General features: G+C 56.9%; 2 protein-coding genes across 2 annotated transcripts in view; one reads left to right on the top strand and one right to left on the bottom strand.

Moving 5' to 3' along the window:
* LOC133338994 (uncharacterized) overlaps positions 1-14,205 on the bottom strand; it is a 227,763-nt gene that overhangs the window by 154,510 nt on the left and 59,048 nt on the right. The gene's annotated exons all lie outside the window — the stretch shown is intronic.
* On the top strand, positions 1,075-2,857 carry LOC133363041 (golgin subfamily A member 6-like protein 25). Its single transcript, XM_061582051.1, has 2 exons — positions 1,075-1,475; positions 1,665-2,857. Exons 1-2 carry the CDS (start codon positions 1,280-1,282, stop codon positions 2,228-2,230), a joined length of 762 nt encoding a protein of 253 aa, XP_061438035.1. The 5' UTR covers positions 1,075-1,279; the 3' UTR covers positions 2,231-2,857.

The following is a 14,205-nucleotide window of genomic DNA, read 5'->3' as shown; positions in this document are numbered from 1 at the left end:
TATAAAAGACGGACCCCAGGACGGCCTGAGGCAGTGCTCTGAAGACTGAAGACCGGCTAGGCTGGGACCCTGGGACCCCGGGACCCTGGGACACGACGTCCTTTTAAGCGGCGGGGCCGAGCACGGACCAGTGGTCGAGACCTGCACCTTGGCTGGGTCGGGTCAGCATAGCCTCCCCTAGGCCACCCTTAGTTGGAGGACTCAGAGCCCGTAGCCCCAGTGATAGGGCACGTTAGCCCGGAGGCCATACCTCCCCAAGTAGTGGGAGTAAAAGGGGCTTATGTTATAAGATTTAAATAAACCGTGTTGCCTCTAAGCTACGTCTCCAGTCTCCGTGGGAACCCACTACATATACACAAGAAATGCTGTTCTACACATAACGGCCATGCCACGTTTCAGTTCAAAGTAACGCTGCAGTACGTGCACAGGCTATGCTCCTTTACTCTGTATTATACGGCACACACTTTCATGGTGTTGTGTACACGGTATATGATGCGTTACACATAGGCCGTGCTGTATTATAAACTCCGTTCAAAGTATCAGTTTATATGTAGCCAATGCCACTGTACAAAGACAAAGATCCCCCTCATAGCTTTAACAGATTTTTGAGGCAAGTGGTGTTAGTGAGCGCCTAATGAGGACTGGCACAGTACACAGGGGAGTGGGTGGCCAACACCACGCCCAGCCGCATTTGTCTCCCTCGTGGTGATGTGTACACACTGCATCAGGTACTCATTTGAGGTTGAGTCGACCAAGGGGAGGCCCAGGACCGGTTCAGATATTTCCCACTTTTATACCGGTAGGAACAACAGGTTCCACACTGCCCACCAGGGATTATTTGTCTGTCGTGCATGGGAAGGGGAGGGTGGGGGTGGGAGGGGTGGGGCTGGGTGGAGAGGGGAGGGTGGGGAGGGGCTGGGGGAGGGTGGGGAGGGGCTGGGGGAGGAGGGAAGGGGCTGGGTGGGGAGGGTGGGGCTGGGTGGGGAGGGTGGGGTTGGGTGGGAGGGGTGGGGCTGGGTGTGGAGGGGCTGGTCACCCCGTGGTGCCCTTCTAAAACTCAACGTTTAACCTACACACTCCACTATACACGACACAATACACTACACTTATACAAGTGTAGTGAGTTATCAGGGAGACAGACGACGTAGTTGAGGCACACTCTTTTATTTAACCAAAAGGCGGTAACATTACTTGAAGGGGTAACGGCGCCTTCACCCGTACTCAATGGGAAACACCCCTAGTACTATCCCCTGACTTCTCCTATTCCCAGTCCTCCGCTATGAGTGCTAGGGGAGGCTATCTGATCCGGCCCTGGTCAAGCACGGATCCCGGCACCCAGCTAACCAGGCCGTGCTCTTACAAGAGCAGCGGTCCTGGAGCTCTTGGGGCCGCGCCACTTGCCCTGCTCGGCCCTGACAAGGACAGCGAGCCAGGGGAGTTCCAGGGCCTATTCTGCCGGTCTTCAGTCTTCAATGGTAAGCTTCTCACACATTGGCCTCGAGCCCTCTGGCTCCCCGCCTTTTATAAGAATCCTCTCCGAGGGGTGGGGCTATGGGGGATCACAGCACCCCCATGCCCCCCCAGGGTTAACTGATGGTGGGGGGGGGAGTGCAATCTCTGCTGTAGCAGGAAGTTGGAACGGTGTCGTGCGCATCTCTTTACAGAGCGGAGGCGGCGCTGCCCCCATCCTCCGCGCTTGCCCAGGCCTAAATGGCTGACGGTTGTTGTGGAGGAAGAGGAGACTCCGGTGGAGGAGCTGTTGGTGCAGGAGGAGGAGACCCTGGTGGAGGAGCTGGTGGTGCAGGAGGAGGAGATCCTGGTGGAGGAGCTGGTGGTGCAGGAGGAGGAGACCCTGTTGGAGGAGCTGGTGGTGCAGGAGGAGGAGACCCTGGTGGAGGAGCTGGTGGTGCAGAAGGAGGAGACCTTGGTGGAGGAGCTGGTGGTGCAGGAGGAGGAGACCCTGGTGCAAGAGCTGGTGGTGCAGGAAGAAGAGGAGATGAGGGGGGAGACAGAGGAGTTATGGACGAAGGAGCAGGAGGATGAGATGGTGGTGCAGGTGGAGGAGACATTGGTGGAGAAGATGGTGGAGAAAGAGATGACAAGGAAAGAGGATCAGGTGATGATGCAGGAGGAGAAGAGGAAGCGAGGGAGTCTGGCCCGCATAGGGAGAACCATCCGTTCACTCCTCCGACTCGTGCTGCTGTGTGGTAGCCGGTCCACCACACAGTAGAGGTGGCTCTGGAATAACCCCCCAACCCCTCACCTGGGGTCGGGGGGGGGAACTCGGCCTCTCAACGGTCCCGGTTCTCTCTCTAACTCAGGGTGGCACCCCCTGTCGACTCGTGCCCGCAACTACAGGTGGTGTGTGCTTTGCATTTCCGACGCTACATATACAGCAAGAAATACTCTACATATGTAATAACAGCCATAGAGGGTTCACGTGGGGATTGGCTTGCCGGTCCTGCTTTGTAGCCAATAAGGGTTGAGATAGGGAGCATGACCCCGGCGTGATCACGGCATGTCATCAGGAGTGATTGGCCTAGCCATTCGGGGCCCCAGCTAATGGGGAGCCGGATGAGAGGCGTGGTCCCGGGATTGACAGGGAACCATCGAGAATGGTCAAGGCTGTCCATGGAGGATTGGCTGGGGGGACCACGTGATGGAAGGATTAAGAGAGAGTGAGAGAGAACGATCGGGAGCAGACTGGGGAACGAACAGAGCCACGCACGTACGGGGGCTCTGGGTGCCACGTGCGCGGTGGGAACTGGTGTGAAGTCTGCCCGCTCTCTGTTGTCTGCCAGCAACAGAGAGTGTGTGAGTAAAGTGTATTGTGGAAGTGAAAATAAAGAGGACCGATTCCGAAGCCGTCTCAGAAGGATTATTACACGTAGAGAGAGCATTGCATCTGTGTGTGTGTACTGCATGACACACGGTGTTCGGTGTGTAATGCACAGTGATGGGCTGCTGCTGCTGCACCTTTTGACGTTGATGTCGGGGCAGGCAGAGTCCTCGCTCCGGGTTCCGGTGGCGTTGCTCCGGGGGAACGTGCAGAAGAAGGCGTTGGCCAGGAGGCAGGCGGCCTGCGCCTGAGACATCGTCAGCATCAAGCCGGTGTCCCGGCGGAGCAGCGGCAGGGGCTGGGGACACGTGCGGTGCACAGGGCGCAGCGACGTTACACGCGGCAACGGGTGGCACGGGGTTGCAGAGGAGCAACGGCGTAATGGTAACACCGATGCAGAGCACTGATCCTGCACCACTGGGATGCTGGGGTCTGGATCAAGGAGTTCTGAAATGCACGTAAACCAGATTATTGTTGTGCACGTGAGGTTGATGGTGCAGCCCTGCAATTACTTGCTCATGCAACTGCTGGTGAAAGAACCCCCACTAGAGGGAGGTCTAGAGTGCCGATCCGGTGGGTATGTTTTGGCCAACTTTTCCACACTGACCATATGTCTTGAAAGAGGTGGGAGTACTCGCCATTTAGCCCATTGCACGCGACCCACTGATGGACTGTGGGTGGACAAAAACAGGGAATTGTAAGAATCCTGGTCAATGTTTTCAAGGCCAGGCTGGGAGATCGAACCGCGACATTTTAAGTCAATCGTGACAACCATTCCACAGTCATGGCAGCAGCCCTTTTGCAGAAATCAAATAAAATATTGGAGAGGGCTTCACACAAGAAACAAGAAGATTTAGTGGTTTGGACGTGGCTCTCCAATGAATACAGAGAGGGTACCACAAGTAGCGGTGCATACTCGGGCGCAAGGAAATAGAAGCAGAGACAAAGAATGAGATAGATCGATGCAATAAAAAATTGGCAGTGGTGCACCAAGCACGACCCCTTGCTGAGCGCTGCAGCAGCAGCCCCCCCCCATCTCCGGACCCCTCCCCCCACCCTCCACTTCTCACCCTGACGCCACACAACCCGTGGGTAGGCGATTCCCTCTGGTGGACAAGGCGCGGTACAGGCGGCAGCACGAGACGCCAGCAGCGTTGCGCTGCCAGGGTTACTCACCCGAACACCTCCGTACACTTACACACCTACACACACCTCTATACACTTACACACACCTACACACACACACCTCTACACACTTACACACCTACACACACACACCTATACAACAACAACCGCCATTCGCCACTAAGTGGCGGTGACGTCACCACGACGCTTGTACCAGGCCAAGTGCACCTTGAGGCCACGTGAAGTGTCGAACGCCCGCTGGCAGGAGGTCAGGGGGCAGACCCAGCAGGTGCCACGGGTTGACTGACCGAGATGACCGAGATGACTGGCTGATGCACCACCTGTGCCCCCTACCGTACCAACTTGCTGTGCTTTAGCCACCCGGCGCTCCGCTCGTTGTTCTGAGCGTCGCTCCTCCGCCCTCCGTTGTTGTTGGAGGGCGACTGCCTCCAACTGCCCAGTAGCGTCCTTCACGAGCCTCCTCCACTGAGGCCGATCTTGACACTGCTGGTACCAGTCATCGGCAAGTCCACTCAGCTCCACGTCCTCCTGTACCACATCACTCCATCTCTTCTCTAGCCCGTGCCGCGCCCGTTTAGCCCCCTCGATCCGGCCGAACAAAAGCTGTTTAGGCATGCGGTAGCTGGGCATGCGGGCTACATGACCCAGCCAACGCAGCCTTGCCTGCCGGAGGAGCTCACCGATGGGACTTTGCCCAGATCTTTCAAGGATTTGTGAGCTCACACAATCCAGCCTTGTTAAACCCAGGATGGATCTTAGGCAGGCCAGCCTAAATGTTTCCCACCGGTGAAGATGCTCCATTAGGGGGGTCCACGTTTCGCAAGCGTAGAGAAGGGAGGGAATGACCGTGGCCGAGAAGACCTAAAGCTTCGTGCGGAGCTACAGATCAGGTAGCTTCCACACAGCGTTACGCAACCGATGAAAAGATAATGCCGCTCGACTGATTAGGAGTGAGACCTTGGCTGATAAACTGGAGCCGGTCATAAGCACACTGCCCAGGTATGAGAAACTCCACTCTCTCCACAACTGCCCCATCACCGATTGGGAGTTGTGGGGGTGGAGTGTCCGATGGTACAAAATACCCAGGCAGGTGCTTAGTTTTGGTGGGGCTGATGGTAAGGCCCCACCTCTTAGTGGCACGCTCCAGTCTCAGCAGCAGCGTCTCGAACTCCTCTTCTGAATGAGCAGCTATTACCAAATCATCGGCATACATAACGTGGTTGACCAATAGGGAGCCATCCCTTGATCGCACCCGGGCGTCGATCAGCCTCCCATTATATCTGTACCAAATGGAAATGCCCCCGGTACAGCTATTGAAGGCTTCACGAACTACGCAGTCGAAATAGATGTTAAATAATGTGGGAGCCAGAGGACATCCCTGTCGCACCCCAAGGTGTACAGGGAAAGGCTCCGACTCCCGGCCACGTAGTTTTACCCGGGCCCGCTCACCATCATGAAGGTCCTTAATGATCGTGAGCAGAGGGTCAGGGACTCCGAAAGCACGAAGAACAACCCAGAGCCCAGGCCTACTGATGGTATCATAGGCCTTGACCAGGTCAATAAAGCAGAGATGAAGGTCTTGTTGGAATTCCCTACACCTCTGCTGTAGCAGATGGACAGAAAATATGGCATCTGTACAGGACCGCCCTTTCTTGAAACCGCATTGGGGTTCCGCAAGCCTCTCCTCAGCGTGCCTAGCAAGGCGATGTTGAATAATCCTTGCCAGGACCTTTCCCGGCACACTGAGGAGTGAGATGCCACTGTAGTTGTTACAGTTTGTGCGGTCCCCCTTCTTAAAGAGGGGGACCACCAGGGCATCCTTCCAATCCTGCGGTACCCGTCCAGCGGTCCAGACTGTTGTTATGATGTCATATAAGGCAATCTGTGCACAAGCGCCACCCTCCCTCAGCATTTCGCTTGGGAGATCATCTCTGCCCGGTGCCTTTCCTGGTCTCAGACTCCGGATCGCCTTCAGTACTTCCTCAACAGATGGCACCTCAGCCAGCCACTCACAGGGGGTGACTTCCTCCAATATTTGAGGCACCGCAGCCTCAGCAGGGTTATCCCCACTTTGTGCCATGATGTTTTCCTGGCTGAGAGATTTTCCCTCCCCCAGGACCTCACACATACCTATATACACTTACACACACACCTCTATACACTTACACACACACCTCTACATACACCCCTCTATACACACCTCTATACACTTACAAAGAACCCCCGTATAGCCTTTAACAGACAGTTGGGGCAAGTGCTGTTAGCGAGCACCTATGAAGGCCGGAACGGTACACGAGGGGGTGGGTGGCCAGCACCACGCCCGACCGCCTTTGTCTCCCTAGTGACAATGTTTACACACCGCACCAGGTACTCATTTGAGGCTGAGTCGACCTAGGGGAGGCCCGGGACCAGTTCAGATAATCGTCACAGGTGTTGGCCTTGAGCGGGAATCGAACTCGTGTCGCCGGGTTCATAGCGCAGCGCGCTAACCGCTGCACTATCGCTCCCCACTTACATATGAAGTACCGGTGAAGACACTTGACGCCGAGGTGGAGGCACACGGATATTTATTCAACACAGCTCGTATGTGACATACAGCACTGGAGGGGGTATCGGCCCCCTCACCCGACTAGCTAAGGATACACTTCCTAGCTAAGTCCTAGCCTGCCTCACAGTCCTCCACTACTGGGCTAGGGGAGGCTACTTGGCCCGACACTGGTAAGTCGGGCCGGTACCCGGAGTCCCAGACCAGCTCTTAGAAGAGCACCGGCTCTGGCTTTCGGGACCACGCCGCTGGCTCAGTCCTGTTCGGCCCTGATAAGGACATCGAACGAGGGGAGTCCAGGGCTCTATCTAAGACGTCTTCAGTCTTCTTAGTTAACTATAACATAACTGACTCGAGCCCCTATAACGTCCCCTTTTATACCCAACCCTCCTTGAGGGGTGGGGCCCCGGGGGATCATAACGCCAAACCAGCCCCCCCCAGGGTGTCTGGCTCGGACGTCGCAGAGGGCATCTCCCTGTGCACACACGTAGCCCCGCCCACTGTGTCTGTTTCTCATAGACTGCCATACATAACGGGCCCTCACTTTAACACCCCTACATCACCCCCCCCCCGCATAGCTTGCAGCCGTCCCGGCTGCCAACATACAAAATGACAATAAAAATGAATTTTTACCGTAACCGCGCGTGTGCCTCACTAATTTTCAACAATAACAAGAACGGCAACAAGAACACAAAAAAAAATGCAACAGCAAGAAGGGAAAACAACCCGACGCACCCCCCCTTGAATAAATACGAATTCCGTAAGAAAACAAGCTATATACAATTTGCAGGGAAGCCACCATACACACAACACCCGGTGAGCACAACGTATGTAAATTCAATGGGCAGGGAACACACCCCCCCACACAACACACAATGAACACAACATATATACACATCTTGCGGTCTCACAACAGTCTGCGCATTTTTGCGCGTATCCTTGCGGCGGGCCCCTCACACGGGGAAACCCCGGGTGGCGGACCGTCAGGTGGTAATCGTCTGTCCCGGAGTGAGACCTCCTCTGATGCCGCGTGACCGTTGGTATCCCCAGAAGGGGTGGTCGGGCGTGAGCCCGTCAGTCTCGATGCACCTGGAGGTGGCACGGCCGGCAAGGCATTAGGTGAGCGCGGCGGAGACGGACCTAGTGAGTCGGTCGACCCCCCACACGTCTGGCCACGCATGTGTGAAGTGGGTTTGTGTACCGCGACGAAGGGTTTCAACCGAGAGGGGTGCACGAACCATCGCCGCTTCCCCCATCGAATGCGCACGCACTGTGGTCGCAAGACCTCGACCACTTCCACAGGGCCCCGCCACGGCCGCGCCAGCTTAGGGGAGGTAGCCAGGGGCACTTGGGGACAGTGCAACCATGCCTTGTCCCCCGGCTTCCACTGTATCACATGCGCCCGACCCAGCCTGAGGCGCTCATTCGCCTTTTGACGGAGGTCCGAGTTCAACCTCGCAGCATCCCGCGCCTCTGTTAATTTAGCCAGATTAAATTTGACGTGGTCAGCCAATTTAGTTTTTCCTTGCGGGTCGGGGATCTGCAGCTGGGCGCGAACAGGCGGGTCGGGTTCGCGACCGTACATGAGGTAAAAGGGGGAAAATCCTGTAGCTGCATGGGGTGCCATCCGGTATGCCGCCAAGACCCCCTGAATATGCAGGTCCCAATCAGTCTGTGAATCTGAGACCTGCTGTGCCATCATTGACGAAATGGTGCGATGCAGGCGCTCGACCATTCCGTCAGTCTGCGGGTGATACGGGGAGGTCCGAATTTTCTTTGTGCCTAAGAGGTCACAGACTTGTTTAAGTAATTTACTGGAAAAATTTTTGCCCTGGTCGGTCAGCAGCCGCTCCGGAGCACCTTTGTCCAGGACGTATCCCTGAACAAAGGCGTCCACGATGGCTGCTGCCGACTGGTTGGCAAGGGGCCAGGCCATGGGCCAGCGCGTAAAATACTCGACCCCTGTCAACAAATACTTATTGCCCCTGGGGGTGGCGGGAAATGGGCCCAAGATGTCCAGCGCGACAAGCTCATTTATTCTGGACACCTTGATCGATTGTAAAGGCGGGTTAGACTCCCGTGCCGGCGGTTTCCGTTGCGCACACCGCGGGCATGAACTCAATAGATCCCCAACATCCCTTGTCATACCAGGCCAGAAAAAATCCAGTTGTATCAGTGCAAGGGTCTTTAGGGTCCCCAGGTGTAACAGGCGCTCATGCGCGGCCCACACCACCTTGCCTCGCAACTCAGAAGGGACGACCAGCCGATGTCGCTGTGATTTGCCGTCCCAATGCATGAGCAGACCCTGCACCATTTCCCATGCACCTGAATCACCTTTCACCCGCCCAGCACCCCCGACGCGACGACGCCACCCGAGGAGGGAGGTATCCTCCATTTGGAGGCGCCCCCACTCAGTGACGGGCAACCCCAACAGGGAATCTCTTCCCTGTTGTTCGATCGAATTATCAGGCAGTGGTTTGTCGTCGTCGGTGGCTGCCAGGATCGGAACCGATGCGTCCCCTGAAGGTCTGCAACGTCCCGACCCCAGGAGGCATGCACATTCCGAGGTGGTTGGCATGCGTGACAGAGCGTCCGCGTTGGTATGGCGAACGCCCTTACGGTAGGTGGTTTCAAAATCAAAGTCCTGGAGAACCTCCAACCATCGAGACAACTGTCCCGATGGTTGTTGAACTCGCAGGGCATACTGTAGTGCCGCATGATCTGTGCGGACGGTGAAATGCCGACCGTACAGATATGGGCGATACTGTTGGATGAAAAAAACAATTGCCAACAGTTCCCTATGGGTGACACAATATCTTTGCTCCGCAGGAGACAACACCCGACTACCGTACGCGACCACCCGTTCAACGCCATCAACCACCTGGGAAAGCACACCCCCAATACCCGTGTTGCTCGCATCGGTGTCGAGCAAAAAGGGCTTCGAAAAATCAGGGTAAATCAAGGGAGGGGCTTTTACCAGGGCGTCCCGAAGGGAGCGGAACGCAGCCTCCTCCTCTTGACCCCAGTGGAAACGAACCCCTTTAGATGTTAAAGCGTGCAGGGGTTTAGCAATTGTCGCAAAATCAGCAACAAACCGTCGATAATACGACGCGAACCCAATGAAACTCCTGACCTCTCCCACCGAGGTGGGAGTCGGCCAGGAGCTGACACACTGCGTTTTGGCGGGATCGGTAGCAATACCTGAGCGTCCCACGATGTGCCCCAAATAACGCACCGAATCACGCAACAAATGGCATTTTTGGGGCTTGAATTTCAAATTAGCAGCCCGCATCTTTAGGAAAACCGCCCGCAACCTCTGGAGATGTTCATCAAAAGTTTTACCAAAGACGATAATGTCATCCAAATAAATGAGGCACGACTCCCATTGCAGTCCAGCCAAAACCAATTCCATTAAACGCTGGAAAGTTGCCGGCGCTGAGTGTAAGCCCATCGGCAACCGGTTGAATTGAAACAAGCCGTGCGGTGTACGGAAAGCATCGTCCAGAGGAAGCTGCCAGAATCCCGAAAGTAAATCGAGTGTGGAAAAGAATCGCGCTCCCGCCAAGGCGTCAAGCGATTCATCCATCCGAGGGAGCGGGTATGCGTCGGCAACCGAAATTTTGTTAAGACGCCGGAAGTCAACGCAAAACCGCAACGAACCGTCCTGCTTTTTAACCAGGACGATCGGCGCTCCCCAAGGGCTGGTGGAAGGAGAAATGATGTCTGCGGCCAACATGTCATCAACAGCCGATTTGACATGGTCCTTTTCGGCGGGACTCAACCGAAACGGATTTTGGCGAATTGGCGCGCTGTCACCCGTGTCAATATGGTGACGCAGCAAGTGAGTACAACCCAAATCATATTTATTTCGACTAAAAACGTCGGAAAATTCTCGCAGTAGTGTTTTAAGTTGTTGACGCTCTGAATCGGACAGGTCCGTCGATCCCGCACAAAGCGCCTCGAGCCACCCTTCATCGCTGTCCGAATGCGGTCGCGACGCAGGGACAGTGTTGACGCGATTTACGGCGGGTTCCTCACACGGCACCGGCGTTGCGTGAGCAAGCACGGTCCCCTGTGGGACCACCACCGTCCGCGAGCCCACATTTAAGACCGCGATGAAGGGTTCACCATCCCCTCTCACTATGGTCTGGGCCGGAAGTAAGTCAGGTCCACTAACCCCGGCCCTAGACGGCCCCAACAGTACCCCTTGGGCCCCAGTACCCTTAACGAGGGGCCGCCGAAGTTTCAAGGGTACCAACATTTGCGTCCCCGGAGGGACGCGCACCGTTCTTTCCACGAACGCCGGCACCGTCGCGAACGCCGTCCGAGTCGCAACCGGTGATGGCAGAAACGCCATGCGTCTGCCCGACGGAAGCTCTATACAACCCTGGTCGATCAAAATCACAATCGGCATTTTGGCCAGGAAGTCCGTCCCCAGCAGGCACGGAACCGCCAGCGAGGAAGAAACAAAAATTGGCCCAGACAATTTTATTTCCCCGATACAAATTTGGGCACGAATTTGTCCGATGATGCCAAGTGAGCCCCCGTTAGCCGCATAGAATGGTATGTCAACAGGCATCAAGGGACGACTCCGGACAGGAAGAATATTATAAATCAGTTCCGAAATAATAGTCGCCGATGCTCCCGTATCGACCAGGATGCGCACTTCAACCCCGTCGATATACCCCACAACGGCCGACGACCCCGACGATGCGGCTACCACACGATCGGCCAGCACGGACCACTGGCCGGGTTCGATATGGGTACCCGGGGTGGTGCGTGATGGTGCGATGGTGCGTGATACCGGCCCCCCTCTCGTTGCGGTGTTTGAGTGCGTGACGGGTGTGTGTGTGGGCCAAACGTGTGGGGTGCCGCGACTCGCCGGTTTTTGATGGTGGAGCTTGGGATGAGGCCCGTCGTCCCGGTGAGGTGTCGTCCCGCGTTGACGAGGAGAGCGGCACCCCGAGGCGACGTGGCCCCGGACGCCGCAGTTAAAACACCGTGGGAGCGGCATCGGAGGTGACGAATGGTCGGGACGGCCCGACCCGTCCTGGCCCGGCCGTGCACTCGTCGCCTGTTGCCGTCGGTGGTCGACGGCGTAGAGTTCCTCCGTCGGAAGGGTGGCTGCAGCCACCGCACGCCCCGCCGACGCCCTGCTGGCTTTTCGTTGGAGTGACAGGAGGTTGGCGTGGAGGAGCCTTGCCGCCTGGAGCGACGTCATCTCTGCATCCTCCTGCGCGACCACAGCGATGTCAAGGTCGTCAGCCAGGAGGAGTATTTTCTCCGTCACCATAGCGTCGATGCCGTCGTCATCCATACGGGGGAAGGCCGACTTGGCCATCGCCAGGAGGCTCGTTCGGTACGCCAGGGGCGACTCCTTTTCACCCCGCTTGCGGTCGTAGAACTCCTGTCTGCATTCCGCCGATGGTCCGTAGACCCCTCCCAGCAGCTGCAGCGCCATCGGTAACGTCGCCCGCCTCTCTTTTGGTGCCGATGTGAGGGCTGCGAGCGCGTCGCTGTCGAGGAGCGCCGGCAGCGCGCAGAGAGCCTCCTCGTCTGTCCACCTCGCCATCTCTTGATGGGCGAGGAATCGTCTGCGGAACCCGGCCCAGTCCCCCTCCGCGCCGACGAACTCTTTCAGCGGGGGCAGCCTCTGATGGAGTGCAGCGGTCGTTGTTGATTCCCGCGGGCGGATGTCACCTCCACTCGGCTGTGCGTCGGTACGAGCGGCCGATGGGATCGCCTGTCGCGGTGGTGATGACGTCGCGGCTTCAGCGACGGCGATGCCGGAGTGGATGTGTAGGCTGGCCACGCCCCGAACAGCTGCAGCGTCGATGGCGGGAGATTCAAACTCGGGCTGCTCCGAAGTGGCGGGAAGGCGCCCTGGTCGTTGGCCCGCCTCGCCCCGTGCTGAATCACCGGCCCCCAGCCGCGTGATGGTCTCCAGCGTGGCGGCAGCGGCATATAACAGCTCCGCCAGCCTCCCGTGAGCCAGCCGCAACGCGTCTGACTGTGGTCCTTCTTGACTCAGATGCCCCGGTAAGGAGACATCAGGCCCCGGCTGCACCATGGCTTGTGTAGCCGTCTCGGGCTCGACGATCTCGGCAGTATCTTCCTCTTGCGGTACTTTGGTCCGCGCTGTCTTCCGTGTGTCCATGTTCGAGTTTTACTTCTGACACCAGTTGAAGTACCGGTGAAGACACTTGACGCCGAGGTGGAGGCACACGGATATTTATTCAACACAGCTCGTATGTGACATACAGCACTGGAGGGGGTATCGGCCCCCTCACCCGACTAGCTAAGGATACACTTCCTAGCTAAGTCCTAGCCTGCCTCACAGTCCTCCACTACTGGGCTAGGGGAGGCTACTTGGCCCGACACTGGTAAGTCGGGCCGGTACCCGGAGTCCCAGACCAGCTCTTAGAAGAGCACCGGCTCTGGCTTTCGGGACCACGCCGCTGGCTCAGTCCTGTTCGGCCCTGATAAGGACATCGAACGAGGGGAGTCCAGGGCTCTATCTAAGACGTCTTCAGTCTTCTTAGTTAACTATAACATAACTGACTCGAGCCCCTATAACGTCCCCTTTTATACCCAACCCTCCTTGAGGGGTGGGGCCCCGGGGGATCATAACGCCAAACCAGCCCCCCCCAGGGTGTCTGGCTCGGACGTCGCAGAGGGCATCTCCCTGTGCACACACGTAGCCCCGCCCACTGTGTCTGTTTCTCATAGACTGCCATACATAACGGGCCCTCACTTTAACACCCCTACACATACACACACCTCTACACACTTACACACCTCTATATACTTACACAAAGACAAAGATCCCCCGTATAGCCTGAACAGACTGTAGGGGCAAGTGCTGTTAGCGAGCACCTATGAAGGCCGGAACGGTACACGAGGGGGTGGGTGGCGAGCACCACGCCCGACCGCCTTTGTCTCCCTAGTGGCGATGTTTACACACCGCACCAGGTACTCATTTAAGGCTGAGTCGACCTAGGGGAGGCCCAGGACCGGTTCAGATAATCGTCACTGGTGTTAGCCGTGAGCGGGAATCGAACCCGGGTCGCCAGGTTCATAGCGCAGCGCGCTAACCGCTACACTACCGCTCCCCACACACACCTACACACACCCACCTCTATACACCTACACACACACACCTCTATACACTTACACACACCTACACACACCTCTATACATCTAAACACCTACACACACACCTCTATACCCTTACTCACACCTACACACAGGAGGAGGTGGTAGTGCAGGAACGAAAGGGCATGGCTCGTGTGGCGAACGCGATCCGTGCGCTCCTCCGCAGCATGATGCTGTTTTGTTGCGACCGGTCGACCGCACAGTTGGGGTGATGGAGGTGGTGATACACAAAGATCAAAGACAAAGATCCCCCGTATAGCCTGAACAGACTGTAGGGGCAAGTGCTGTTAGCGAGCACCTATGAAGGCCGGAACGGTACACGAGGGGGTGGGTAGCCAGCACCACGCCCGACCGCCTTTGTCTCCCTAGTGGCGATGTTTACACACCGCACCAGGTACTCATTTAAGGCTGAGTCGACCTAGGGGAGGCCCAGGACCGGTTCAGATAATCGTCACTGGTGTTAGCCGTGAGCGGGAATCGAACCCGGGTCGCCAGGTTCATAGCGCAGCGCGCTAACCGC

The sequence above is a fragment of the Lethenteron reissneri genome, unplaced genomic scaffold (assembly GCF_015708825.2).
Source record: "Lethenteron reissneri isolate LAM-NWPU_2019-01 unplaced genomic scaffold, ASM1570882v1 scaffold_1639, whole genome shotgun sequence".
Taxonomy (NCBI): domain Eukaryota; kingdom Metazoa; phylum Chordata; class Hyperoartia; order Petromyzontiformes; family Petromyzontidae; genus Lethenteron; species Lethenteron reissneri.
Note: the sequence above shows the minus strand (reverse complement) of the source record. Positions and strands in the feature narration are given on the sequence as shown.

Excerpts from the sequence above, each read along its gene's own strand:
- LOC133363041 (XM_061582051.1), top strand. The coding sequence starts at position 1,280 with ATGAGTGCTAGGGGAGGCTATCTGATCCGGCCCTGGTCAAGCACGGAT. Across the intron at positions 1,476-1,664 it reads CCGGTCTTCAGTCTTCAATG|AGCGGAGGCGGCGCTGCCCC; the intron begins GTAAGCTTCTCA and ends ATCTCTTTACAG.